General features: G+C 41.0%; 2 protein-coding genes across 2 annotated transcripts; one reads left to right on the top strand and one right to left on the bottom strand.

Annotated features, from left to right (window-relative positions):
* Window positions 1–945: 945 nt before the first annotated feature.
* Window positions 946–14,207, bottom strand: ehhadh (enoyl-CoA, hydratase/3-hydroxyacyl CoA dehydrogenase). Its single transcript, XM_036576473.1, has 9 exons — window positions 13,922–14,207; window positions 12,150–12,253; window positions 10,639–10,808; window positions 8,851–8,962; window positions 6,920–7,024; window positions 5,352–5,693; window positions 3,050–3,534; window positions 2,396–2,661; window positions 946–1,785 (listed from the first exon to the last, which is right to left on the bottom strand). The coding sequence occupies exons 1-9, from the start codon at window positions 13,993–13,995 to the stop codon at window positions 1,284–1,286; spliced, it is 2,160 nt and encodes a 719-aa protein (XP_036432366.1). The 5' UTR covers window positions 13,996–14,207; the 3' UTR covers window positions 946–1,283.
* tmem41aa (transmembrane protein 41aa) lies at window positions 14,084–27,975 on the top strand. Its single transcript, XM_036576484.1, has 6 exons — window positions 14,084–14,295; window positions 15,685–16,003; window positions 18,607–18,757; window positions 20,891–21,052; window positions 21,912–22,050; window positions 25,722–27,975. The coding sequence occupies exons 2-6, from the start codon at window positions 15,846–15,848 to the stop codon at window positions 25,937–25,939; spliced, it is 828 nt and encodes a 275-aa protein (XP_036432377.1). The 5' UTR covers window positions 14,084–14,295; window positions 15,685–15,845; the 3' UTR covers window positions 25,940–27,975.

Below are 27,975 nucleotides of genomic sequence, written 5' to 3'. Positions count from 1 at the left end.
ACATTTTCAGTTCTGATTTGAGATGCTTTCATATGTGGTACTGAAATCCGATACGTATCCAATCTGCGGCAATGCCACTCGGTCTGAACAGCCAGATCGGAATTCATGCGACTTTTACGTCAATCCAACTCCACATTCGTCATAATTTCACCCTGCTGAGACTCATAAACGTTTAGGCTGATGTTTGTGTTCAAAATTAGAAGAGACTCATCCAAAACCTTCTGTGTTCAAAGAGATTTCTAAAGAAATGTTGAGAAACGTGAGAACGAGGCTGCAGCGTCAAAGAACAGTTAGAAGTCTGAAAGAACAGTTTAAAGAATCTGAGGACACAAACCAAAGAAGTGACCGCGCCCTTTTTACAGCTCCAACACATTTTGGGTGATGAGCCCAGCTGTCAGTCAGTGAAGCTTCATGATGGCTCCTGTGATGCTGGTGAAGATGAAGCTGATCCTCCGGGAGCGACTGGTGTTCGTTGGCGGTCGTGATTGTTCACCTCTGGATGAGCCGTGAAGCAGCGTGACGCTCTGTTCTTTAGCGCATGTGGGTCAGTTTAGGAGCTGATCTGTTCAGACTGATGTTGCACACAGATCACATATAAAATACAATATCAACAGTCAAACAAAATAATCTGATTTGATGAGAAAATCAGATTTGGGCCACTTTTACCTGCTGAGTGAACGCAGCCTTAGTCGGTAGCAGTGCTGCTATACTCTACTGTGTTGATTATAGCTATTATATAAGTTATTATAGAAGCTATTAAGTGCTGTATTGTGATGATGCAGTTAATAAAGTTATACATTTTTTCTTAAGTGCACTATTAGGATGATATAGTTATTAAACTTATTGAGAGTAATTATAAACTGCTGTATTGTACTGTATTATGATGCTGAGGTTATTAAAGATTATGGTGCTGTATTGTGATGATGTAGTTATAATGAGTTATTAATAACTGCTGTGTGGTGCTGTATTGTGATGATGTTATAATGAGTTATTAATAACTGCTGTATGGTGCTGTATTGTGATGATGTAGTTATAATGAGTTATTAATAACTGCTGTGTGGTGCTGTATTGTGATGATGTAGTTATAATGAGTTATTAATAACTGCTGTATGTTGCTGTATTGTGATGATGTAGTTATAATGAGTTATTAATAACTGCTGTATGGCGCTGTATTGTGATGATGTAGTTATAATGAGTTATTAATAACTGCTGTATGGCGCTGTATTGTGATGATGTAGTTATTATGAGTTATTAATAACTGCAGGATGGTGCTGTGTGTGAGGTCACAGCTGGCTGTGAACGCTCCTGATGTGTTGTTTCCACTGCTGTATGGGGGGGCTTCCTGCCCCCACCAGTCTCCTGAGCAGGGTGCTGGGCTGGAGGTGGGGGACATCCGGGTTCTGTCCATGGTAGAACTCCAGCCTCTGCAGCACTGTGGCTAGGCCCACCTGAGCGGCGTGGAACATGGGCCCCCCGCGGTGCCGGGGCCACCCATACCCAAACACGTACACCATGTCGATATCCTCAGGGCCCGCCGCCATGCCGTCCTCCAGAATCCGGAACCCTTCGTTAGCTAGAACGAACACACAGCGCTCCACCACCTCCTGCGCGGTGACGGGGCGGGCCGAGATGCCGTAGCGGAGCCGGTACTCCTGCAGGAAGCTGCTGATGGCCGGGTCCGGCCTCGCCTCCTTACCGCCCACAGAGTCGTACAGGTACCAGCCCCGACCGGACTTCTGACCCAAACGACCCTGCTCACACATTAGGTCCGGCAGAGGACAGTACCTACACACAAACATAATAAACAATATAAACGGTTTACCACACAGATATTAAAAATAAATAAAATCATTTATTGTGTTTAATGAATTATTATTGAGATTCTTACATTTTTGTTATTTTACATGTAACAATCACTTACAATACTGTGTGTGTATATATACACACCGCTCAGGCGTAACATTCTGACCACCTCCTTGTTTCTACGCTCATTGTCCATTTTATCAGCTCCACTTACTATATAGGTGCACTTTGTAGTTCTACAGTTACAGACTGTAGTCCATCTGTTTCTCTGATACTTTGTTAGCCCCCTTTTACCCTGTTCTTCAGTGGTCAGGACCCCCATGGACCCTCACAGAGCAGGTACTATTTGGGTGGTGGATCATTCTCAGCACTGCAGTAACACTGATGTGGTGGTGGTGTGTTAGTGTGTGTTGTGCTGGTCTGAGTGGATCAGACACAGCAGTGCTGCTGGAGTTTTTAAACACAAACAATATTTGTATCTTTTTTACAGCTTCATGCTGATTATCTGGAACCTACACAGCAGCATTTTCTAGTCTTCCGAAAGGTGATCTATAAAAAAAATCTATAAAGTAAATAAGGTTATTATTGTTACCTGCGGCCCTGGCGATGACGTGAGGGGAACTTTGGGTCAACATCTGGCCCGATCTGTCCGGCCGCTTTCCGAACTCTCCAGCCGATGTCCAGCCCGGAGAGATCGGCCACTTTGAAGATCCCCAGAGCGAAGCCGAACTCCTCCAGAGCCTGGTCCACCTGCTCAGGTGAGGCGCCCTCCTCCAGCAGGAAGTGGGCCTGGTCCAAGTACAACTTCAGCATGCGGTTACCCACAAACCCCGGGCAGTTTCCCACGGCGATGCTCACCTTGTATTATTTCATATACACAGTAATACTTTAGCTTTCCAGTGTTTTTCTAATCTCTGAGATTCTGGAAGTAAAATGTGCTAACAGTCGTGTGCAAAAGTTTAGGCGCTGCTGATCAAATTCCACGTCTTTGTGATTTTCTAAGTATTAATAAATTAATATGTCCTCTATAGAAAACACACTTTTGCACAGTTTTATGCAAAATGATAATTTATTTGCTAAATTTAACAAACTGGGAGAAAAATTTTAATGTTTTCACTTGTTAACATGAATTTGTGCTGTGAAAACATGTAATTTGACCAGGGCTGTTCAAACTTTTGCATAGAATTATATACGGAAATGCTACGGAAATAAAAATTATTATTATTATTATTATTAATATTATTACCTTGCCCAGCCTCTTCCCCATGGTCATTGCCGTGGCAACAGCTTCAGGTGAGGATCGAGGTCCACAGACGACCTCCAGGAGCTTCATCACGTGAGCGGGGGCGAAAAAGTGCATCCCAACCACTAGAGGGGGCCGGTCAGTGACCGAAGCCAATTCATCCACGTCCAGTCCGGAAGTGTTGGTGCAGAGCAGAGTGTTCGGTCTGCACACTCGGCTCAGTTTGGTAAAAACGCTCTTCTTCAGCGCCATGTCCTCAAACACGGCCTCGATGACCAGGTCCACGTCCCTCAGCTGCTGCAGGGACAGAGTGAAGGTGATCAGGTGAAGCGGAGCAGTGACCCCTCGTCTCTTAGCATCTCTCTCCAGCATCCCCTTGACCGCCCGCCTGCCCAAATCCAGCTGCTTCTCCTCCGTCTCCACAGCAACCACAGAGATACCCGCCTTGACCAGACAGACAGCGATGCCCCGGCCCATCGTGCCCAAACCTGCAGAGGAGCAGATCAGTGTCACTCAGAAACACAGTTATGTTAAATGAGGCAAGTGCAGTTAGGACACCCAGTCAGAGCTAACGCCCTTTGGCAGACATCACAGCTTGTAAATGCTTCGTGTTTCCAGCTAGGAGTCTTTCAGTTCTTTTCCAGGAATTTTCACCCACTCTTCCTCACAGAACACTTCGGGTTCTGTGATGTTCTTGGGTCGTCTCTCTCAATCTACCCACAGATTTATAGTGATGTTCAGGTCAGGGACTCTGAGGAACATTCCAGGAGCTTCATCCTGAGTTTCTTGAAGTACATCATGGTGGATTTTGAGGTGTGTTTTGGATCATTGTCCTGTTGTAGAAGCTTCTTTTACAGGTTCAGTTTCACATCTGCTTCCAGAATTTGCTGATATTTAGTCGAATCCATGATTAACAGCTGAAACAGTCGGCAGGGTGTTCTTTTCATCAGATTCTTTTTTTCCCCCAAACATACCTTTGGTGATGGTGGCCAAAAAGTTTTTATTTTAACTGCATCACAATTAACTTCCACAATTCCTCTGACTGATCAAATAATAATAATAATAAGAAGAAGAATAATACATGAAACTTATTACTGCTGTCGGAACAAATCTTGTATCTCCAAAATACAGGAGAAGGAAAAACGCTCTTAAGTTTTATAGGAAGAAAAATTGAGAAATTTTGAACCATTTCTGTTGGTCTGTTCATCATGAAATGTTGACACAAAATAAAGGGCAACTGTCTTTTTCTAATTATGAAAAATGACAAAAATGAAGATACAAGATTTTGTCCTGACAGCAACGTTATACAGCGCTTTTCAAGAACCCAAAGATGCCTATAATCGTAATAGAACACAGAACACCAGATTACAGAAAACCCAGAGAGACAACAGAGGAGAAGACAGAGAGAAGTCGTAATGAGAGGGTAAGTTTAGCTCGGTGCTAAGTTGTAAGCGAGAGAGAAGAGACGAGTTTTGAGGTAAGTTTTAAATGTGGAAAGAGAATCAGGCTGATGGACATGAGGAAGAAGAGAGTTCCAGAGACGAGGAGAGAATGCTCAAACGCCAAATCTATAATTGGCTTGGATGGAGGAATGGACAGCAAATCAGCTGAAGATGAGCGGAGAGTACGTCTAGATTTTGTTTTGCAGACTTTAGACACTGACTTTGAGATGAAGTCACAGGTAAACTTTCATTCTGATGACTCTTCCATGCAGATCACAGTAGAACGGTGCACCACCACTCCTGTGTCAGCCAAACCTTCCTGCAGGCCGTTTGGCGTCATATGGGGGTGTAATGGGGGATCAAACCCCTGAGGTGGTGCAGCAAAGACAACCCACTAAACCATGAACAGAGAACAGGCTGTTGTACACTGTTAGATAAAGGGTCTTAGGGATTAGGCCTTGGAAGAAAACGCAACAAAATGAACCTCCAAAGAAGGGAAACCCCAAACTAACCCACAGTAGGCTCAAACCCAGTTTGTGAAGGTTTAAGGGACCAACATGCCAAGTAAGCAACCAACCCAAGGCAAGAAAGCATCCGGTAGAGTAGCAGGCCAAAGGCCTATAAAGCCAGCAAAGGCTGAGTATGAAGGGATATATTTTTAAAAACATGCACTCAGAATAGTAATTAGAACATGATATTGATGCATCCTTAGTTTTGGTCAGTGTGCAACCTAGAGCTGCACTGAATGCAGGAATCTCAATACACGGCGCCACCACTAATCATCAATACTGAAAAGCTGTAACTAGGCCTGTTTTTCATTAATCAGACCGTTTTAATGTGTGTGGTAATCCAGACTATCTGACCTATGACCCCGGCTGTGTGGACTGCTCTGGGCCTGCTGTTGTCCCACCGTGCTCCATTAGGAAGACTCCATTTCCCAGCAGCCCTCTGGGCAAAGAAGCAGTACTGCAGTGCTCTGGCCTGTCCGGAGGTAAACAGCGTGTTCATCAGCTCCCTCTCGCACTCCATCCCCCGACTGTAGGGCAGCTCGGCCGCCGCTCTGACCGCCTTCACGCAGGCCACCGGGGCCATCGCACCACGCGCCCGCCGCTTCACCTGCACCAACACCTCCTCAAATACACCGTCCAGATCCGCAGGGAGAGGGGTGGCACGGTTGCTCAGCCTGCGGGGGGCCAGGGGACGACCTGAAACACAAAACACGACAAACATACAGTTAATGTACAAACAAAGCGCATAAAAACTACCAAACCATAACAAAAACTACCAAACCGCAAAAAACTACCAAACTATAGCAAAAACTACCAAACCGCAAAAAACTACCAAACCACAAAAAACTACCAAACCGCAAAAAACTACCAAACCACAAAAAACTACCAAACTATAGCAAAAAACCTCCAAACCACAAAAAACTACCAAACTATAGCAAAAACTACCAAACCACAAAAACTACCAAATCACAAAAACTACCAAACTATAGCAAAAACTACCAAACCACAAAAAACTACCAAACCACAAAAACCTACCAAACTATAGCAAAAACTACCAAACCACAAAAACCTACCAAACCACAAAAACCTATCAAAGCATAGCACAAAAAACTACCAAACCACAAAAACCTACCAAACTATAGCAAAAACTACCAAACCACAAAAAACTACCAAAGCATAGTAAAAACTACCAAACCACAAAAACCTACCAAACTATAGCAAAAACTACCAAACCACAAAAAACTACCAAACCACAAAAACTACCAAACTATAGCAGAAACTACCAAACCACAAAATCCTACCAAACTATAGCAAAAACTACCAAACCACAAAAAACTACCAAACTATAGCAAAAACTACCAAACCACAAAAACCTACCAAACCATAAAAACATACCAAACTATAGCAAAAACTACCAAACCTCAAAAACCTACCAAACCATAAAAACCTACCAAACTATAGCAAAAACTACCAAACCATAAAAACCTACCAAACTATAGCAAAAACTACCAAACCATAAAAACCTACCAAACTATAGCAAAAACTACCAAAACATATAAATACTGTCAAACAATACCGAAAGCAACTAAATGATATCAAAAACTGCCAAACCATACAGAGGAATATCAAACCACAGGGATGTTGTGTGTGAACAGGTTACACAGCCTCTACAGAGACACACTACTCCACATTTAGATACACAATTACTGTTTATTTACTACATTTAAAATACTGGGAACAAATATGATGTAAATGTGTCCTGTGTAAACGTTATGGCACATCTTGTAGCAGATGTGTTAACTTAATTTGAACCTAATCATTTTAACTTTGAAAATCAATAAAACGTGTAATTTCACCAAGGGTGCCCAAACATTCGCATACGACTAAATCTCTTTCATGCACACCCACATGCATTCACCCACCTACAACGCTCAGTGCGAGCTCCACAGCAGCTTCTACAGCGTTCCCCTCGGTGACCCGGTCAACGATGCCGAGCTTGAGGGCCTCCTGGGCGGAAATGTGGCGACCTGTTCAGACAAAAACACAAATATGAGCCCAACATGTTTCAGTACGACAACAAAACACTGACCACCTGACGAGAAGGACCGTATTTTATCATTCTGCCCCCAATTTAATAATAATAATCATCATCACCTCGTTAACTAACATAATAATAAAAATGATAATGTAATAATAGTCAGGGCTGGGATGTAATGGAATACCAGTATTCAGGATACGGTAATTAAGTATCTGTATTCGGTCCAAGGCAGTACTGTAAGTCTGCTTTATTAACTATTTTGAAATGCACAGGCGGCACACAGTCATTGGACTCTAAAGAGAAACTCAACAAGCTTCTTTAAAAACACTGGAGTTCCTCCTAAAGCCTGAGTAAACTGATAAAATCTCAGTGCTGAGAATTTCAGAACTTAATTTAAATGATAAGCAGATATTTAGTGAGACATTTTAACCGAAGAACTGAATAAAGAAAACTGCCAACCAGTGAAATAAAAACTATGACAGCAAAAATGTTCCCATCTGTCTTATCAATGTTTGTATCTAATTGTATGTAACGTAATGGAACTGTGTATTCAGCCACCACTAATGTTTTAAGTATTAAAAATGAGAGATTAAAACTTTGAAACATATGAAGCTTTTAACCTGGAGTGGATTCAAATGTAGGTAAATAGACAGATTTTCTCTGCAGGACAGAACAGCTGGATTCTACTATAAATAAACTGTAAATTCCATTTAATTACGTCTGTTTTTCTGTTTAAACAGTAAAAAGTAGATTGTGATAAAAGCGTGTGGGTTTGTTTAGCCTCAGTTTTCTGCCCTGTGATTGGCCGATCATTTGAAGCTTACAGGCCCACTGGAAAACATCTGTGAGCATGAAATGTCTGACTAGTTTTTAGTTTAATAACCACCCTGAATGTACATCATTCACTAAGCGCAGTGTGAAGTGTCCAGATATTCGAGATATATAACATAAACATATAAATACACATGATTAAGAATGAAGAACGTGGAGTGGAAAACAGAGCATGCTGAGCAGGAAACAGAAATGACTGCCACGCCACTTCCATGCTGCACAGAGAAACAACGTACAACGCTGCCCCCTACAGGACAAACATACTGTTTGATTAAAGGGCTAATGTCCTGCATTCTTCTTGCATTTCAGTTTTTCTTAAGGTCCTTTTATTATGTCTGTAATTGATGATCCATTTCTACATGATCATTTTCCATCCTCTCTTTACAGCTAAACAGGCTGTTTTGTTACTGTGCCTTTAAGATTGCCATATGTAAATGAGCTCTGCTATGATTGGCTGCCATCATTGTGCATCATTCACAAAAAGCACTCTGGGCTGAAACACTCTTATGACTTCCCCTTCTCCTTTATAACTTCAGTGTGGGTGGGCGGGGCTAAAGTGCTGTAGGCTGATGAGGTGGATGTATGACATCACAAAATACAGGTCAAAACAGGCTGTTTCTGCAGTTTAGCATAGTTTCCATGTATGGACTGTGTGAACTGTGGGTGAGCAGGACATTTTGAAACATTAGAAAAGTTTCTGTATCAAACTCTTATTTAAAAAAGTGTTCAGCACAGTTTAGAGCTTTTCCTCCAAACACATCTACTTTAAACCTGGCCGTTAGATGAGCTGAATCAGGGAAACCACCAAAACTGTACTGGACGCTGACCCTCCATGACTGGAGCTGAACATCTCGCTCCTGAAGCAAGATGAGCAGTGAAGCTGCTCACTACCCATACTCCTACTCTCCTACACTCCTATACGCTGATATGCTCATAGGCTGATAGACTGATAGGCTGATAGGCTGACGTGTGTGTTTGTGTCACCTGTAGTGATGAGGTCCAGAGCTGCGGGGATGCCGGTCAGTCGAGGTAAACGCTGTGTACCTCCAGCCGCCGGGAGTAAACCCAGAGCGACCTCAGGAAGACCCAGACGAGCCTGTAAACACAGAATAACACATAAACGACAGTATATCGACACATCCTGACCTGCTCTGTTTCTTATTATTATGAAAAAAAAAACTTTTTATTTGAATACAATGTTTTTTTTATGTATTTTTACTGATTATATTAAAATAATGGTTTATTTTCTCAGGATTTTGACTGATTATATGGAAATGATGGTTTGTTTTTTGAGATTTTGACTGATTATATTAAAATAATGGTTTGTTTCTTGACTATAGTGAAATTATGGCTTATTTTCTCAGAATTCTGAATAATTATATTGAAATAATAGCTTCATTTTTCGAGATTCTGACAGATTATATTGAAATAATGGCTTGTTTTCTTGAGATTTTGACTGATTATGTCAAAATAATGTTGTGAACACTTCCACAACGTTAAAAACAATAACTGTAGCAGCGCTGTTCTTCATTCCACCCCTTTATCACGCATGTACAAAATATTAAGTGCTATAAGTTACACATACATTTCAGCATCAGATAACACCCCTCAAACTGCCCCCCCAACCTTGAAAAAACATTCACTCAAAATCAGGCGTCCATGTAAAAGCATGGTTAAAGAGTTTTTCTTCATTAGAGTTTTGCTAAAACATCATGAGAATACAGACTCCTGAACCCAGTATTGTGACTCGAATTGTGGACTGAGTGCATCATTAAAGTCCTAATAAATACCACAAACAACACAAACAAAGCTAACGCAGCAATGCCCCTCAACAGGCCACTTTATGTAGCCTATTACACTTCCTATCAAAGTCTAACAGGCAAGCATTACTCAACTGGGTCACGGTTCATCAGAGGACAAGGACACTCTGTAAAACAACACAGCAGCTCAGTCACAGTCGCCATACTGGCACAACCCTACAGGCTTAAAGCGATTAATCAAGTTTTCCTTCTCTTACTCCAAATGTATTCAGAGAGCAACGACATCTTTGGTGTCTGAAGTTTGCCTCTTTAGTTTTAGCACTGGAGCTGCGAGGCTAATATAGCTAGCAAGTAAAAGAAGCTTATACCTCACCATTTAGCATGGTGCTAACTGCAGGCCTAAGTCGTCACACACTCTCCTCAAAGTGTGTGTAGTTGTTCAGTATCTCTAATCGACTCGATTATGCGGATTGTGACACTGTACCTCTATACACTCACTGTTTCCTATAAACACTGACTAAAGTACAGCGTGATTCAAAAAGATTAATCTGATTTCAAAGCACCATAATTTTACAACCGTGAGGCGTCTAGGAACCAATCACAATCCAATTGAAAGAGGGGGTCATAGAGTTTCTGACTGTCAGTGGAAGATGGCTCCCTTCAGTCTGAGAGGAGATGAGACCCCTGAGCAGAAAGCGTTCTGCGTTTTCCACTTCAATAAGAGTGAATCCGTCATAACTGTGCAGTGTGATTTTCGTGGGCAGTGAAGCTCCAACAGCTCAGAGTGTTCGTCATTGGTTCCACAACACTGGATGATCTCCGAAATTGCACTGAAAGAGCCGTGAGTGCAGCGACACCCGAGCATTATGCTAATTAGTGGATATAAGCTTCCATTACTTGTTAGCTACATTAGCCTCGTAGCTCCACTGCTAAAGCTGCAGTAAATGTGATTTGTCACTGAACTCCAGGTACGTTCCTGTGCGGTGGTTCACACAGCGACACTGCAGTTTACCTTAGCGTGAGCGACGCGGTAATGGCAGCCCAGTGCTAGCTCCAGCCCCCCTCCCAGCGCCATCTCCTCTATGGCTGCCACCACCGGCTTCTCCCCTGCCTCTATGGCGTGGATCATGGGCACCAGAGGAGGCCCCGACATGGGCTTAGCAAACTCTCTAATATCAGCACCTGTGATCAACAGAAACACTCAGCAAAGGACCTTCGGTAAATCATTCCTCACTGCAGTGGTCCCCAGCGCTGGTCCCAGACCACTCCTGTCCTGCAGGGTTTGGAGGGCTTTTTCCTTCCCCAACACACCCGATTCAGCTGTCCTTCACTTCCTGAGCTGCAGTGGGTGTGTTAGAGCAGGAAAACACAGCAATGTCTAAAACAGGGGGCTACACAACCAGAGATGGGAGCCACTGCAAGAGCACCAGTATTTCAGAGCATAAGGGTAGTCTCCAGGGTGTACTGTGTAAGTACCAAACTGTATGTGCACCAGGTTAGTATTATGCTACATTAGAGCTACATGTGCACTGTATGTGCACTATATCAGTATTATGAGTGTGCAGTGTGAGGGGGATGTGTACTTTATAAGTATTATACGTGTTATGAGAGGGACATATATGTACTATACAAGCATACTATATGTGTACTATAAGTGTGCTATATGTGATTACTATGTAAGTACTATGTGTGTACTATATATATATATATATATATATATATATATATATATATATATATACACATATATAATGTGAGTGCTATGTAGGTACTACATGGGTACTATGTCAATATTATGTATGTTTACTATATGTGTACTATATGAGTGTACTGTACTATATGTGTACAGTGTACCACATGAGTATGTACTATGTGTACTGTATGTTATGTGAGTGCTATGTGTGAGCATTGTGTTATATATGTACTATATGTGCACTCTGAGTGCTGTAAGTGATCTACATGTGTACTGTGTGAGTATTATGTGGGTGCTATATGGGTTCTACATGTGTACTGTGTTCTACACTACATGTGTGTACTATACTGTATGTGTACACCACATGAGTATTATGTGCATACTATTGAGTGCTAGTAATGTAGTACCAGTACTACTAGTAACATCTATGAGTGCTATATCAGTACTATATGTGTACTGTACTATATGAGGATATTATACTATGAGTGTACCATATAACTGTGTGAGTTCTGTGTACTATATGTGTAGTAAATAAGTATATGAATACTACATGTTTACTGTAAGTGTACTATACCTCTGTGTGTACCATATGAACATTGTGTGCATGCTGTATGTGTACTATGTGTACAAATACAGCGTGAGTATTATGTCAGTGCTATATGTCAACTATATGCATGCACCACGTGAGTACTATGTATGTGCTATACGAATGTTATGCAAGTGCTGTTTGTGTACTATATGAATTTTATGAGTACTATATGAGTGTGTATGTGTACTATGAGTGCTATATGGGTATAATATGTATTATGTGTGTGTTTGAGTTTGTTTACCTCCACAGAATTTTCCATTTTCCCCACACAGCACCACAGCCTTCACTTGTGTGTCCTTGAACGCCCGCGCCACCGCCTCAGTGATGCCCTTCCGCACCACAGCGCTGAGGACGAGAGACAGAGGGACGATGACTCACAAACTGCTAGGCTCAGCTCACTCGCATCTCATTTGAATATTTAGGCCAATAATGTTCTTATTTTAAAGAAAAGTCAGGCGAATAAGCTAAACAATGTGTGTGTAAAAGTGAACGCAGTTTTCTAACCAGCCCAACATGTAGGGAAATGGAAATGGTGGGCTGATATTGTTGACCGATATTTTGATATTTTCAGACATTTATGTATCTGTACACATCTGCAGATACAGATACATAAACATTTACACACTGTAGAAACTGGGGATGAGCACTACAGAGGAATGTAACGTTTACAACCCTGTTTACAAAAAAGTTTGGATACTGTGAAAAATGTGAATAAAAATAGAATGTAATGATGTGCAAATCATTTGATCCCAAAATGAAAATAGTACAAAGGCAACTTATGTAATGTTGAAACTGAGAAATTTTATTGTTTTTTGAAAAATATATGCAAATACTGAATTTGATGCCGACAATACATTTTTAAAAAGTTGGGATGGGAGCAACAAAAGGCTGGTAAAGTTGTGTAATGCTAAAAAACACCTGGTGGTTGATTGACAACAGGTCAGTAACATTACCCAATCATGTTACTGACCTGTTGCCAATAAACCAACAGGTGTTTTTTTAGCATTACACAACTTTACCTGCCTTTTGTTGCTCCCATCCAAGCTTTTTAAAAATAAAAGAGCATCTCAGAGAGGCGGAGTCTTTCAGAAGTAAAGATGAGGAGGGGTTCACCACTCTGTGAAAGACTGCATCATCAAATGCAACAATTCAGGAATAATGTTTCTCAGCGTAAAATAGCAAAGAACTTTTGCTTTTCATCTACAGTACATAATAACATTAAAAGATTCAGAGAATCTGGAGAAATCTCTGTATGTAAGGGACAAGACCAAAAACCAGTATTTGCTGGCCGTGATCTTTGGGCCCTCAGGCTGCACTGCATTATAAACAGACATGATTCTGTAGTGGAAATCACTTCATGGACTCAGAAACACTTCTGAAAACCACTGTCTGTGAACACAGTTCATCACTGAATCTACAAATGCAAGTTAAAACTCTAAAACGCAAAGAAGAAACCAAATATAAACAGGATCCAGAAACGCTGCCACCTTCTCTGGGCCCGAGCTCATTTAAAATGGACTGAGGGGAAGTGGAAACAAATCAACATTTGAAAATATTTTTGGAAATCATGGAAGAAAGCGGAGAGGGACCATCCTTTATATGTTATATGTTCTTTTGTTTTTCTCTTTTCTGTATCTTAAACGTTTTATTGTTAATTACTAATTAACATTAATGTTTGCGGATCTTATGATCACACAGTGTAATGGAACATAAACCATTTGATTCCGACTGAGTCCAGCTTCACAGATGTTGCTCTGTTTCTGATTCAGCTCCAGAAACTCCTGCTCACCAGTAACTCAGGTGCAGTTAATCAATCATTCTTAACACACCTGTGCAGGTGAGCTGGAAACTCTGCATCAGAGCTTTCACTCCTCCAAACTGTCAGAGCAGCTCATCTACAGCTGCACTGTGAACTAAATCAGACAGTGAGCTGCAGAAGCAAACCTGGAGCTGAAAGACCTCCCAGACCGCAGCTGCAGGACACACAGCTCAGCCAGACAGGTGCAGACTCACCTGAGCGCGTTCACGGGGGGGTTAGTCAGAGTGATCAAAGCGATCGAGCCCCTCGTTCGTGCATATCGAGCCATTGCTGAGCACTAAACGCACTTCAGTTGTTTAGGTTCTTCAGGTTCTTCAGGTTCTTCAGTTCTGCAGAGTCTGGAGTCTTTCAGCTGTCCTGCCGAGCTTTAACGGGACTTTGATCTTCTCGGAGTGAGTTAAAAGCTTCAGACGGCCGTTTTTATTAAATCAGGAAAGCGCGAAGGAGTCGAAGTCCTGCAGAGTTTGTAGGTAAGAGTTCAACAGCAGCGCTGCAGGAGGCAGAGCCTCAACGCCCCCGTAAACACACTGAAAAACCAGCAGAGGGCGCAGCTAGTCCACACTTTACGGTAAGAACCTGGCAGCCACGGGCTGCGTCCCAAACCGAGCACTACTACACTGCACTATACATACTATACTAATCAGTGCGCTTCTGACGGTAGTGCGCTATTTTTGACGCACTACTGCTGCGGGTTTTAATGCAACCGGATGTTTTTATTTATTTTTTTATTTCTTATTTTTTTGCACAACAGCAACTTTGGTAGAGATCGTATTTACAATACTGTGATAATCATACACACTTAAAAAAGATGGTTCTTCAAGGGTTCTTTAGCGAAGGCACTTGTTCTAATTAGGTCCATGAAATCTATATAGAACCATTTCAGGCTTAAATGGTTCTTTGCATGGTGAAATGGTTCTTTAGTATAGGCAATTGTTCTATTTTTGTACTTTGATGAGTGAAATGGTTCTTCAGGGGTTCTTTAGCAAAGGCAATTGTTCTATCTAGAACAATTTCATGCTTAAATTGTTCTTGCGTGGTGAAATGGTTCTTTAAGGGTTCTTTAGTAAAAGCAATTGCTCTATTTAGAACGATGAGTTGTATATAGAACCATTTAATGCTTAAATTGTTCTTTGCATGGTGAAATTCATCTTTAAGGGTTCCTTAAAGGCAGTTGTTCTATTTAGAACTATGAGTTCTATATAAACCATTTGTGTGCTTACATGGTTCGTTGATTGGTGAAATCGTTCTTCAGATTGTAGAAGAATGTGTGAAGGATTCTGCTATGGTTATGATGTCAGACTTGTAACAACAGTAGAACCCTTTTCGGTGCCACACAGAAAAAAAATCAGGAGGGTTCTATGTAGAACCATATACAGCACATTCTCCATCGATCTAAGGAATCATTTCACCATGCAGAGAACCATTTAAGGATGAAATGGTTCTATATATAACTCATGGTTCTAAATAGAACCATTTCCTTTACTAAAGAACCCTGGAAGAACCATCTTTTTTAGAGTGTAGAGTATAGACAGTTCAGAAAGAGTAACAAAGCCATGTGGTTACAATAAAAATACAATCATACCAGCGTTCGACAGAACAAAGAACGCTCAGTTAACATCTTAAAGATTTTTATTTTTAAACATTTCACTTAAAAAATAAATTAATTTTTTCTTCTCACGAAATACTTTTTTATTTCTGGAAGAAAAGTTTATAACGCATTTAAGAAGTGGGGGAAAAATACTTTCTATATAAATATAATATGTATTTTTCATCTCTTTCCTGAAGTACTCATTTAGCTCTGCTTTTGTCGAAGTCTAAAATGTGTTTTAAGGCTCTTGTGCTGTTTTCACGGTTGTGTTCTGGATACTTAAGACTTTTAGGCGGAGTTTCCGTCATTAATTGTTATTCTGGTTGAAACTGTTTAATAAAAAGTAAATAAACCTTTTATTTTAAAAAGAAGGGAAGAAAGAAAGGCCGGAACGAAGACATTGGGACGCGGCCGCCCCTGCGGCGTACTGAGCTCTGATTGGCTCCTGCTAACCGCGTGATCGCCGGTCGTGTTCCCTGCTGTTCGCGCCCCCGTGCTGCCGCTGCTGCTCCGGGCTGCGTGGTTCCGCCATGCGGTCGGTGCTCGGTCTGGTTCTGGTTCTGCTGCTCGCCTCTCTTTACCTTTACCTGCTCTCAGCCCACCTGCCCCCCGTGCGCCCGCCCCCCAGCGCGCGGGGAGATGGAGGACCGGGAGAGGGAGACTCGCTCAGCGGAGCTGCAGCTGACAGGTAGAGTTTATCAGGATCAGGTGTGCCAGAGTTCCACCTCCGCTCCTCGACCTGCCCCGGTCTGTCTGTCTGCCTGTCTCTCTGCCTGCCTGTCTGTCTGCCTGTCTGTCTGTCTGTCTGCCTGCCTGCCTGCCTGTCTGTCTGTCTGTCTGTCTGCCTGCCTGTCTCTCTGCCTGCCTGTCTGCCTGCCTGTCTGTCTGTCTGTCTGTCTGCCTGCCTGCCTGCCTGCCTGCCTGCCTGCCTGTCTGTCTGTCTGTCTGTCTGTCTGTCTGCCTGCCTGTCTCTCTGCCTGCCTGTCTGCCTGCCTGCCTGTCTCTCTGCCTGCCTGTCTGTCTGTCTGCCTGCCTGCCTGTCTGTCTGTCTGTCTGTCTGCCTGCCTGTCTGTCTGCCTGTCTCTCTGCCTGCCTGTCTCTCTGTCTGCCTGCCTGCCTGCCTTCCTGTCTGTCTGCCTGTCTCTCTGCCTGCCTGTCTGTCTGTCTGTCTGTCTGCCTGCCTGCCTGCCTGCCTGCCTGTCTGCCTGCCTGCCTGCCTGTCTGCCTGCCTGCCTGTCTGCCTGCCTGCCTGTCTGTTATTTACATACTGACATTATTACTGCGGTTCATATTAATCTACAAACATCTGTTAATTGAGCTCAGAGTGGCTCATTAATCTGAGTCAGAAACGGTGGAGGTCATTCTAAGCGTCCTGCACCCTTAAAGAGATCCTTAAAGGTTCTAAAGTAAAGGGAAGGGTTCTCTGTGGAACCATTTAATTCTATATAGAACCATTTAATGGTTCTTTGCATGGTGAAATGGTTCTTCGGGTTGATGGAGAATGTGTTGTGTATGGTTCCGTATGTAACCTTTTTGAATATGGTTCTATGTAGCACTATAAATGGTTCTGCTATTGTTATGATGTCAAACTTGTGACACTAGCAGAACCCTTTTTAGTTCTATGTAGAACCATTTTCAAAAAGGTTCTATAAAGCATGCAAAAGGTTCTATATAGAACTCGAGGTACTGAATAGAACCATTTCCTTTACTGTAGAACCCTTGAGGAAGCATCTTTTTTTAGTGTGGACCAAACGTCCATCACAGCCTACTGACCATAACATAAACTGTTACCTGGGCTGGACGATGGAGCAGAAATATCATGTTGTGATGCTTTTAAAAGACGTTTTTGAAGAAAAGGCAGTTTCACTACGCGGTGTTTACTGTTCTGAGGTGTCACAGGAAAAATAACCAGTGATGCCACCTTTAAAGGGTCAATACGTCACATTTTCTTCATTTTATTTTATAACATATTCTTTCCACTTCACGTCCATTAATAGCGTTTGTCTGATTTTATCTACCAAAAACAGTCATAATTAATTTCTACATGACTTTCCAGCCTCTCTTTATCCCTCACAGTTAAACGGGCTGTTTCTGTTACTGTGCCTTTAAGACTGATATATGTAAATGCAGTCTGCTCTGATTGGCTGTGCCTCATTCAGAAAGCACTGTTGAAATGCTCCTTATAACTTCAATGTGAGTAGGCAGGGCTAAACTGCTGTGGGCTGAATATGCAAATGGGTATGTAAATGAGTTGATTCTCATGACATCACAAATACAGTGAATTCAAATCAGGCTGTTTGTGCAGTTCATTTTCCATATATGCACTGTGTGGATGAACTGGGTGGATGAACTGGGTGGTGAATGGCACATTTTGAAACTTTAACAACGTTAATGTATCACTTTAAACTCCTTTATTTCATCAAAGTGAGGGGAATTACTTTTTTCATAAATACAGGCCCTTTAAAATACCGTTTAAACACACTGCACTGTAATAAATCTGTTCAAACAGGACTAATTTTGTTTTTTATATAAGCAAACATGCAGTTCAGTATCCTGTAACTAAGTACGATATGCACGATACACTCAGAAAAGCATATTTTGATGTAATTTACGACAATAATAATAAATACTGTCATGTTTTACACCTTTGCTGTATTTCGAAGACAAAAAAAATCATGTGAAATATTCCTCTTTAAAGGAACCTGGCAGTAAAACAACAACCTGATACTTTCAATACACGATGTAAACTCTTCAGTACGCAGTGTTTAGTGTGTTTTAGTGCATTGATATATGATATGATGATATAGTGCAAACATAAGGAAAGAAGACATACAGTACATGACTCTACATATCATACAATTAGTCAGGCTTCGTTTGCGTATTTATCGGTTTTTCAGAAGTTCCCCGGTAATGCAGGGTTTCTTTCTGTGAGGGGGCTTTTAGAGGTGGACGTCTGGTTCCTATCACCACCACTGTGAACAATTCTGACCAGATTACTTTGCAGTTTGAGTGATAAACAGTGTTTTTGCAGGTCGTTATAAAGCCGTGTTCGGCAGTCTGAACTGTGTCCACTAGGGGAGCTATAGGCACTCAATTGGCTTTTGTGTGCATCACTGAAAGAGAGGAAACCCACACCAGCAGGATCTCACTGCTGCATGTGTGTTTGTGGTGTGAAAATGAGGTAACATTAGATGTCCGATGTTAAGTTGTGGGTGTTTGATTACTCGGTTAATCAATAATCACTGGATTTGTATCATAATCGACTGTGACGGTCGTGTTTGTGTATTTCAGGCTGAAGTTCCCCTCTGATCTGGAGGAGCTGCGCGAGCTGGCGGCTCTGCTGAGGCTCTATCAGGCCGAGCACAGCGGATACGTTCTGCTGCTGTTCTGCAGCGCTTACATCTACAAGCAGGCCTTCGCCATCCCGGGGTCATCTCTGCTGGTACTGCACCACTACGCTCGGATTTAAACCAAAGTTCAGCGAAAACTCGAATCCTCCAGTTTTCTTCCTCGACCCCAGATGTAGTCGATCAGCTGAGTCGTGTTCGGTGTCTGAAGTTTGACTCTTTAGTTTTAGCACTGAAGCTACAAGGCTAATGTAGCTTAAAGTTTAAAGTTTTATTATCACACGGCCAGAATGGTGGAATTAATCTCAGTACAGATGGAGTGGCTGTAACAACACACAGTACACGACTCTACATATCAGACATTTAGCCTGACTTAGTCTGTGTTGTATGTTTATAACTGAATGGTTTTAGGGGAGAAGCTCTGGTTACTCATTCTGCCCTGTAGGTTCAGATGTAGGCTAGTTGTACCGTAAGTGTTTACTAAGTTCAGGTTTATGCATCACTAAATCAGAACGAGCTGCACCACAAACTAGTTTAACGTTGAGCTCATTAGTTACTAAATATTTACACCCCCTCAGCAGGTGTGAGTTTTGGGGAACCATCAGAAACACAGAGACACAAACAGACCAAAACATGAACCATGGCGGCAGGTTTACTGATCGGTTATGAACATGTTATTGTCATGTTACGGCGACGTACAGATCAGTTAGTTCTTACTAGTTAAGACACGACTTACAGATTTGTGGTGCAGCCAAATTTGTAAAAGTATAGTTTGAAACTAACCAGTGTAACTAACTGGATCACGGCTGAGTAACAGTGGACCGGTAGATCCTGCCTGACTCTGTTTTCATATGTTTGTGTGGCTAACAAGTAATGGAAGTGAATACCCCACCAATTAGCAACCGTGTGGAGCTGTTCAGCATCTCTAACTGACTTGATTATGAGGTCTCAGACGCTGTTTTCTATAAACATGGATTAAAATACGGACACAATCAGCGTGAAGTTTTCATGATGCTAATTGGTGGGTATAAGCTTTCATTACTTGTTAGTTACATTAGCCTCGTAGCTCCAGCACTAAAACTAAAGAAGCAAAACTTCAGACACCAAACACGACTCGGCTGATCGACTAGATTTGAGGTGAGGAGGAGGAACTGGGTAAATTTGATTTTTATGAATAAATCTTTAAAGACAAATCGATCATTTATAAACATTATAAGGGAATGATTTAATTTGGCTTAATGTACTAAAACAGCCTAGAAGACATACAGGGTGTCCCAAAAATTGACATCATTTCGTAGTCTAATAACAGCCAATTCTCCTCAAATGATTTCAGATTTTAACAAAATGTGTAAAAACTAACCAAGTTTAATTTTTAATGTTTTTCAGGTGAAGAACGGCGTTCGCTAGAAATGAAAAGGCGTTTAGTGTGTTAGAATTTGCTCGAACACAGTCAAACGAGTGTGCAGCAGCATTTTTGAGAAAATTCAATAAAAATGCACCAACTGGAAAGCAGATTTGGACACGGCACAAAAAACTCAAAGAGGAAGACTGTCTGTGCAGGACAAAGGGGTTTGGACGACCACCAGTATCGGATGATGTTACATTTGTGAAGCTGTGAAATCGGTTATAAATCTACATCCCTCTGAATTTCTTGTTCGAATTTTGATAAATAAATCTTGTATTGTTCATCATGAAGCCTTTAATTTCTTTTGCCAGGACATGTAGTTACTCAGATACTCACATCTCAAATGATGTCAATTTTTTTGGACACCCTGTATTATAGATCATAAACACTGTCTGCTGCCAAAAAGAATGAGATCATAATGTCCTGAAGTGTGAATTATGTGTATGTTAAGCCTTTTTTCCAGGAGTTTCTAAAACACTAAATGTTAAGCTGTTTACTCATAATGATCCTCAGAGAGGAGGAAAACGCTGAGTGTAAATCTCTGTGCTCTGTTTTTAGACCGTCCCTCTTTCTGTAGAGAGAGAGTCATTGACCTGAGAACTTATTTTAGGGTATTAAGGCCCAAAAGTCCGTCTGAGTCAGTCTTAGTATTAATCTATGTCTGGGAATCACAGTCGTGTTGAGTTTAATTAATTGTTAGTGTTCTGTGACGCACTGTTCTCTCTCTCTCTCTTTCTCTCTCTCTCTTTCTCTCTCTCTCTCTCTCTCTTCAGTTTTTCATGTGTGTTTCTGTTTGTGCCCTATGTGTGGTTGTACTGTTCAGAACATCCTGGCGGGGGCGCTGTTTGGACCCTGGCTGGGTCTGCTGCTGGCCTGTGTTCTGACCACTGTAGGGGCCACCCTCTGCTTCCTGCTCTCGCAGGCCTTCGGAAAACAGCACATCGTCCGGCTTTTCCCCGACAAGGTCGCCCTGCTGCAGAGGAAAGTGAGTACGATCCTAACGGCGCCGCGCAGAGACCAACACACCTGCACGTCTGCTGATAAGACATCACTGTTTAATACATAATTTAATTTGACTACAATAAACAGTTACTTTGCCAGTCACTGTATTCAGTTAAGAGTGGTTTATGGTTGCCAGGTAAGATGACTGTTAATGGAGGTTCCATGAACAGCAGTGTTTTTTTAACACAGTTGCTTAAAACAGAATTCAGATTATTTGTGTTTTACAACTCGACTCAGTCAGATTTCAAAACCAGTAGCCAAGAAGCCAAAGGCAGTAAACAATCATCACCCACACAGAGTCACAGGTACTTCATTCAGTGTCAAAAAAACATGTTATTGTTATAAAAAAACATTCTGTGGCCAGGAGAGGTGGTATTGTGTGACTGGGGGAGACCAATTAAATTGGGAGAAAGTTATAATCACAAGTTAATCACACGTGATCACAAGTTATCCCCACGTGATCTCGGGCATGATCAGTTTTCCATGTGGTCGTGTGTTTTACCTGTGAAAAATACCCTGAAAAAGGGTTTAAAAGTCATGTGATTGTTCACGTGAGATTCCTCGGAGCCGCTTTAAGATCAAGTACCATCACTGGGATTTTTTCTTACTTCACTGAAAAGTGATAAATCAGATGTCAGAAAAAGGAGAGGTCACTAAACGTTCCTCTAAACACAGTGTTCCTCCTCAGGAACCTTAAAGTGCGCTGTACCGTACACAAACTTGTATTATATCCTGCCCTGTGTAATAATAATAATAATTTATGTATTCCTGAATCCCCTCTCAGTTCTCTCAGTTCTAACAGCGTGTTGTTGTTGTTGTTGTTGTTGTTGTCTTGTGTTTAGGTGGAGGAGAACCGCAGCAGTCTGTTCTTCTTCCTGCTCTTTCTCAGGTTCTTCCCCATGAGCCCAAACTGGTTCCTCAACATGAGCTCCCCCATCGTCAACATCCCCATCACTCTGTTCTTCCTCTCCGTCTTCATCGGTAAGAGCACCACAGAGTCAGTACTGATTAAAGTGATAGTTCTTCTATAGTTACAGTGGTGGACGAAGTTCGCAAACCATGTACTTGAGTTAAAGTAGAGACACCCAAGGTAAAATATTACTCCAGTAAAAGCAGAAGTTCCTCCCTTTAGACCTCCACTTGAGTAGAAGTACTAAAGTATTTGCCTTCAAATGTACCAAAGTATCAAAAGTAAAAGTACTAAAAGATTAATTATGGCTCTGATGACCTATTATCATTTTTATAACAAGACTCGCTTCATTAACTCATTATAGGTGAAAATACTCCAGTGTCTCTCTTGGTAAACCAGTCTTTTAATAGAATGTCATTAATTAGTGACGCTGATGTCTATTAAAATTATCATAAGCACAAAACACTGAAGGCAAACAGTTTCCATCAGGTAGAACTGAGTGGCTCTGAAATCACTTTTACAAACAAGCAAAGTTTCAGTTTAAGATTAATTTGAACTTAGTTACAAGTTTAAGTTTAATAAAAACTTTAAACTCAGATTCACAAATGAGTTTCCTTTACTAAACTGCATCTGTAGGTCTCTGTTCATAAACATAAACCAGCCTAAACTAATTTACTATAAAATGAAATGTTTTTGTATAAATTCAGAATAAAGACACGTCAGTCTCAACTGCATATGTGTACATATTTCTATATTGTGGTCTGTTTACACAAAGTTAGGTTAGTTCGTTATTTATGTTGAATAGACTCTCCCAAAATTTTATGCTGCTGCACTGATGTTGAACCGTGTGCTGCACTGGGTCGGTATGACCAACAGGTCAAAACAAGCTCAAAACAAAGTGACCGCTGTGCCCTGATTGGTGTTCTTGCTTCACACTTCTTTCATTTTGACGTTATAAACACATAAGCCAAAAGAAACGACAGGTTTCTCATAATGTGGTGGAGTAAAAAGTGAGATATGTGACTTTGAAATGTAGTGGAGTGAAAGAAAAAAGTCACCCAAAATGGAAAAACTTCAGTAAAGTACAGATACACGAAAAAACTACTTAAGTACAGTAATGAATACATTTACTTCGTTACTGTCCACCACTGAATAGTTTTAGCACTACAGCTATGATGCTAATGTAGCTAACAAGTAATGTCAAATCAAGTGTTCTTTGTCATTCCTCAGTGTACGTTCTGTACATTGAACATAGAACATAAGTTGTTCTAATGAAAGCTTATACCCTAACAAATAAGCAGGGTGCTAACTGCACTAACTGCATTTGCCCCAAAGTATCTCTAATAGTCTTGATTTCACAGTTTCTGACACTGTTTGACTCACTGTTACCTATAAACATGGACTAAAGTACAGACTCAGTTCAGATTGAAAGATAACCGCTAATGTTTTTAGCTTTGTAATGTACTTTTGTCCATTTTTACAGGTAACAGCTGAGCTAAGCTCCTGTTAAAGAAACAGTTTCACTGAAGACTATAATTCTGCACACTGTCTGTTGGTCACAGTGACACTGTTGAGCGGATCTGAGATGGTCAGTCAGGAGCCATTTCTGAAATTAGTGTTTTAAATATCCCTTTATTGACGAACATTCAGAGTCCAGACTTTGTCCCAGTGTGTCCGTTTATTTTTGAAAATATTTTCCATCCCCTCTTCATTTATACGAAAACCTTTGTTTTAAAACCTCTCCATTCACACAAGAATGCAAAAACAACCCTAACGCTCACCAGCATGTCAGACCAGTTGGACTGTACCTCATTATACACCTCATGAAATTTAATTGTTCCTTAACAAGAACATTGGAACATTCTAATAAAGAGATGCTGGTGTGTTATAAACACTGTGAGGTCGGCAGTCACACCTCCATAATCTGATATCCTGCACAGGTTCACAGTCTGATTCCTGCCAGAAAATAAAAGCGAAACAAAAGCCAGCCTCTTTCTTACATGTCTTACGTTGCTATGGTTTCGCTACTGTCTCTGAAACACAGACACAGAGCTGATCAGAGGAGTGTTATTTGGATTATAGTGTACGATTAACTGTTTAAAATCTCAGACCGTGGTTGATCATCAAGTCCTTTAGCTATAGAAGCCACTTCTGCCACTTGAAAAATAGTATAATGTATAAAAAATATAGTATATCATAATAATGAGAAAGTTTCCCATAATTAGGACTTGCTATCTCATAATTATGGCTTGGTATCTCATCTGAGTTCAGATCTCATAACAATGAGGGACGTTTCTTAAAATTATGAGACAGTAAATCATTGAGTGTGTTTACATGCACTTAATAATCCGAGAACTGCAGAAAATCAGATTTTGTCAGTAATCTGACCAACGTGTTTACATACACTTGAGTAATCAGATAATAGGGAAACTCCGGGTCTACATGAGTCAGACAGTAATCAGATTTCTGCTTTACAACCAGCCAATAAACTCACAGAAGAAGATGTGAGGTAAACATAATGTAAAACTCAAACTTCATGACGCAGCTTTTTAAAACATCGAGTCTCTTTACCTGAAAATATGAACATACATCATCTAGAAGATGAAGAATATTTAAATCCTTCATTTCATATGTTTGGGTTTCAGCGTCACTCCAAAAGTGTTTTGCTGCGTCTCACGGTGACGCTGCTGCTTATTTCCGGTGCCGCTGTCTGTTTTCACACATGCTCAGACCGAGAAATCAGAAAGAAATCAGAGTAAGAGTTTACAGCACTGAGAAATCTGGTTACTGAGCTAAAATCCAGCCTCTTTATCAGATTTCTTAATCAGGTTTCTAGATCGGAGTGTGGTGTTTACATGACTGTTTTGAATAATCAAATAACTGCAGAAATCAGATTCTGATCGGATTATTGAGTGAATGTAAACGCACTGATTATTATGACTTATTAAATGGCTGTATTTTTCCAGTGGCGGAAATTCATAATATTGACAGCTCATTTAACTGAGTGCAGCACATTCTGACGCCTCGCGCTGCCAGTACAGAAAAGTTCAACAATAAACACTTTATCCCCCCTCAGATTACTGAACACGCAGAGACCCAGTCCTCAGTCGTATTTCAGACAGTTAACAGTGTGACGTCGCCATTTTTATAAAGCTGCGTTTCGCTCGTCCCCCAAAAACACATAACGTTTCCAGAAATCTCCACCTGAGAGTGTTTTTCAAAATCCTCCAGAGACGTGTGGACCTGAGTGTTCAGCGATTTACTGCACTGCATAAAATGGTGTCTTGTCAAATAAAATGATCTTAAATATAGTTGAGAAATCTAATATTTAAGCGTAATTTTGTTAAGTATAATTATCAGCAGATAATGTTGCTTGTTGTAAGAAATGAGCTTGAAACCAGCAAAATTATCTGCCAGTATAGTGAGAGAATTTTACTTAATAAAATTACTTAAAACAAGTAAATAATGTTGAGAAATAAGCTAGATAATCTTATAATCAGTGCACAACCACCTCAAAATGGGAAATATTAGATATATCCACTAGATTTAAGATCATTTCACTTCACAAGATACTATATTTTGCAGTGTGTGCTGTACGTCCACACAGGAGCCGCTCTGAGCTGCAGTTTTAGTTTAGAAGTTATAGTTTTAGAAGTTTAGTCTGCAGTGTGAGCTCATGTCTGTGTGTCTGTGTGTGTGTGTGTGTGTGTGTGTGTGTGTGTGTGTGTGTGTGATCCTGCAGGTTTGATGCCGTATAATTTCGTGTGTGTTCAGACGGGCTCCGTGCTCTCTGACCTGTCCTCTCTGGATGACCTGTTCTCCTGGAGCGTCCTGCTGAAGCTCCTGCTGGCCGCCGTCGCAGCCCTGCTGCCCGCCGCCGTAATCCGCCGTTACAGCCACGCCCACCTGCAGCTGGACGGCCTGCAGCCCAACGGCCTCCAGCAGCGCAAAGACCAGTGACGCAGCATCCAGCTCTGAGGGGCTTTTAAAGCGACAGTTCAGTTAAATTTACCGTACCCAACACAGACGTGTTTGATGTCTGACGTTTGCTTCTTTAGCCTGGTGCTAACTGCACGCCTAAATCATCACATGCTCACCTCAAACCACATTCCTGACGCAGACATCATCCGGGCTTCGTGACCGGTACCACTGTTTATTATCTGTGACACATTCAAATACCAGTATCATCAATCAGCAACTGGACACACTTAAAGATGGTTCTTTAGTAAAGAACATGGTTCTATATAGCATCAAAGTGACTTATTCTATTGTTACAAGCTTAACAATAGCTGCCCCATTTAAGTGCTATATAGCACCATTTTGAAAAAGGTTCTTTATAGAACCATACACAACACGTTCTCCATCAATCCGAATGACCATTTCATGACACAGAGAACTGTTTAATCATGCCAAGGGTTCTTCGAGTGTTCATGGTTCTATATAGAACCATTTTCTTGACTTAAGAACCCTTGATGAAACATCCGTTTTAAAAGTGTAGATCATAGCTCTCAGAAAATTAAATTATTTGAATTATTAAACAATTAATTAATATTAAATGAGTTCAGAATGAGAAAGCTGTAGAACATTAAGAATGAAAATCTAACGAAATTAATATCCAGAATTCATCTTATTTTAAATATGAAGATTAAATCTTGTGGCAGATCATTTGACAAAAAATAAACGTAAGTAAATAATTGCAGTAAATTATTTATTTTATGCATTTTTCTTCACAGAAATCTTGGAATATTGAATAAAACCTAAAAAATACCTTTTGCTAAAGTGTATAATATTTAAATCCAAACTGAAAAAGTTATTGTTAATATAAAATAATGAAAGTGTTACTATGACAAATGATTCCAAACGTATGTAGTGGTTTCTGAAACCTGACTGTTATCTGTAAACATGGACTAAAATACAGACATAGTTCATAATTCTGCTACATTAGCTATGCTAACATACTTCAGTCCAGTGTCAGAAACCACATAATCAAGTCTATTAGAGACACTGAACACCTCCACTCAGTTTCAGGTGAGTAAGGTGATTTAGCTGTGCAGTTAGCACCAGGCTAATTGGTGGGTATACGCTTCCATTGCTTGTTAGCTACATTAGTCTCATAGCTCCAGTGTTAAAACTAAAGAAGCAAACCTCAGACACCGAACACGACGAAGAATAAGAAGAATTTCACTGAACTGTGGCTCTAAAGTCGCTGTGGTTGAGCAGGTTTGTCGGTGTGTTTTCATTTCTGTCTCTGAGCTCTTACAGGAATGTGCTGTATCTCTGTGGAGGAGCTGAACTGCCGTCTGTCGGGTCTGTAAACGTGTGATGATGAAACAGAATTATGTTATGAATTTTATAAATTGTCAGTTTTAAAGAGATTCAGGCTTTAATGCTGTTTCTGCCGTCGGTGATGAACCGTATAGAATATTCTACAGTGTTTTTCTAACTGCCTTATTGTTTATTACTGATGTATTAGTCCTGATATAAAGGAAAGGGTTAAATGATAAGGGGACGAGGGTGGTATTGATTTATTAATGATTGATTGATCACTTTTTTGTGTGATGAGATGCTGTAACTGAAATGAGAAACATTTTAATGTTCCTGGTGGATGATTTTATGCCAGGCATGTCAAACTGGGGACCTTCCAGGCCAACATGCTGCTGAGATCAGCGTTTACTCTCATCTAACACTCTGAATTCAGTTCATGAAGGCCTTGCTAATTAGCTAATTAGCTGATGAGCTGAATCAGGTGTGTTTAATGAGGCAGGGAGCTGAAGTCTGCAGAGTTTTGGCCAGTGAGGAATGGAGCCTGACACAAGTTTTATGTTGATGGTGCTTCACTGAGGATTTCCAACCCAGTGCCTTTGGAGACGGAATGCTAATGCCCAGGTTTGCTTTCATTAAAGGGGAACTCCACCCATTTTTCAAAATTTTTGCATAATTAACTGGTTAAGATGTAAACAGAGAGGTTCAGAGTGGTTTGGTGTGAAACGCTCTGT

This window comes from Colossoma macropomum, unplaced genomic scaffold (genome assembly GCF_904425465.1).
Source record: "Colossoma macropomum unplaced genomic scaffold, Colossoma_macropomum, whole genome shotgun sequence".
NCBI lineage: Eukaryota > Metazoa > Chordata > Actinopteri > Characiformes > Serrasalmidae > Colossoma > Colossoma macropomum.
The sequence above is the reverse complement of the archived record's forward strand: the minus strand, read 5'-3'. Positions and strand labels throughout refer to the sequence as shown.

Excerpts from the sequence above, each read along its gene's own strand:
- ehhadh (XM_036576473.1), bottom strand. The coding sequence starts at position 13,995 with ATGGCTCGATATGCACGAACGAGGGGCTCGATCGCTTTGATCACTCTG. Across the intron at positions 8,963-10,638 it reads ACCGCGTCGCTCACGCTAAG|GCTCGTCTGGGTCTTCCTGA; the intron begins GTAAACTGCAGT and ends CTGTGTTTACAG. Across the intron at positions 2,662-3,049 it reads TGGGGAAGAGGCTGGGCAAG|GTGAGCATCGCCGTGGGAAA; the intron begins GTAATAATATTA and ends AAATAATACAAG.
- tmem41aa (XM_036576484.1), top strand. The coding sequence starts at position 15,846 with ATGCGGTCGGTGCTCGGTCTGGTTCTGGTTCTGCTGCTCGCCTCTCTT. Across the intron at positions 16,004-18,606 it reads AGCGGAGCTGCAGCTGACAG|GCTGAAGTTCCCCTCTGATC; the intron begins GTAGAGTTTATC and ends TGTGTATTTCAG. Across the intron at positions 18,758-20,890 it reads TCCCGGGGTCATCTCTGCTG|AACATCCTGGCGGGGGCGCT; the intron begins GTACTGCACCAC and ends TGTACTGTTCAG.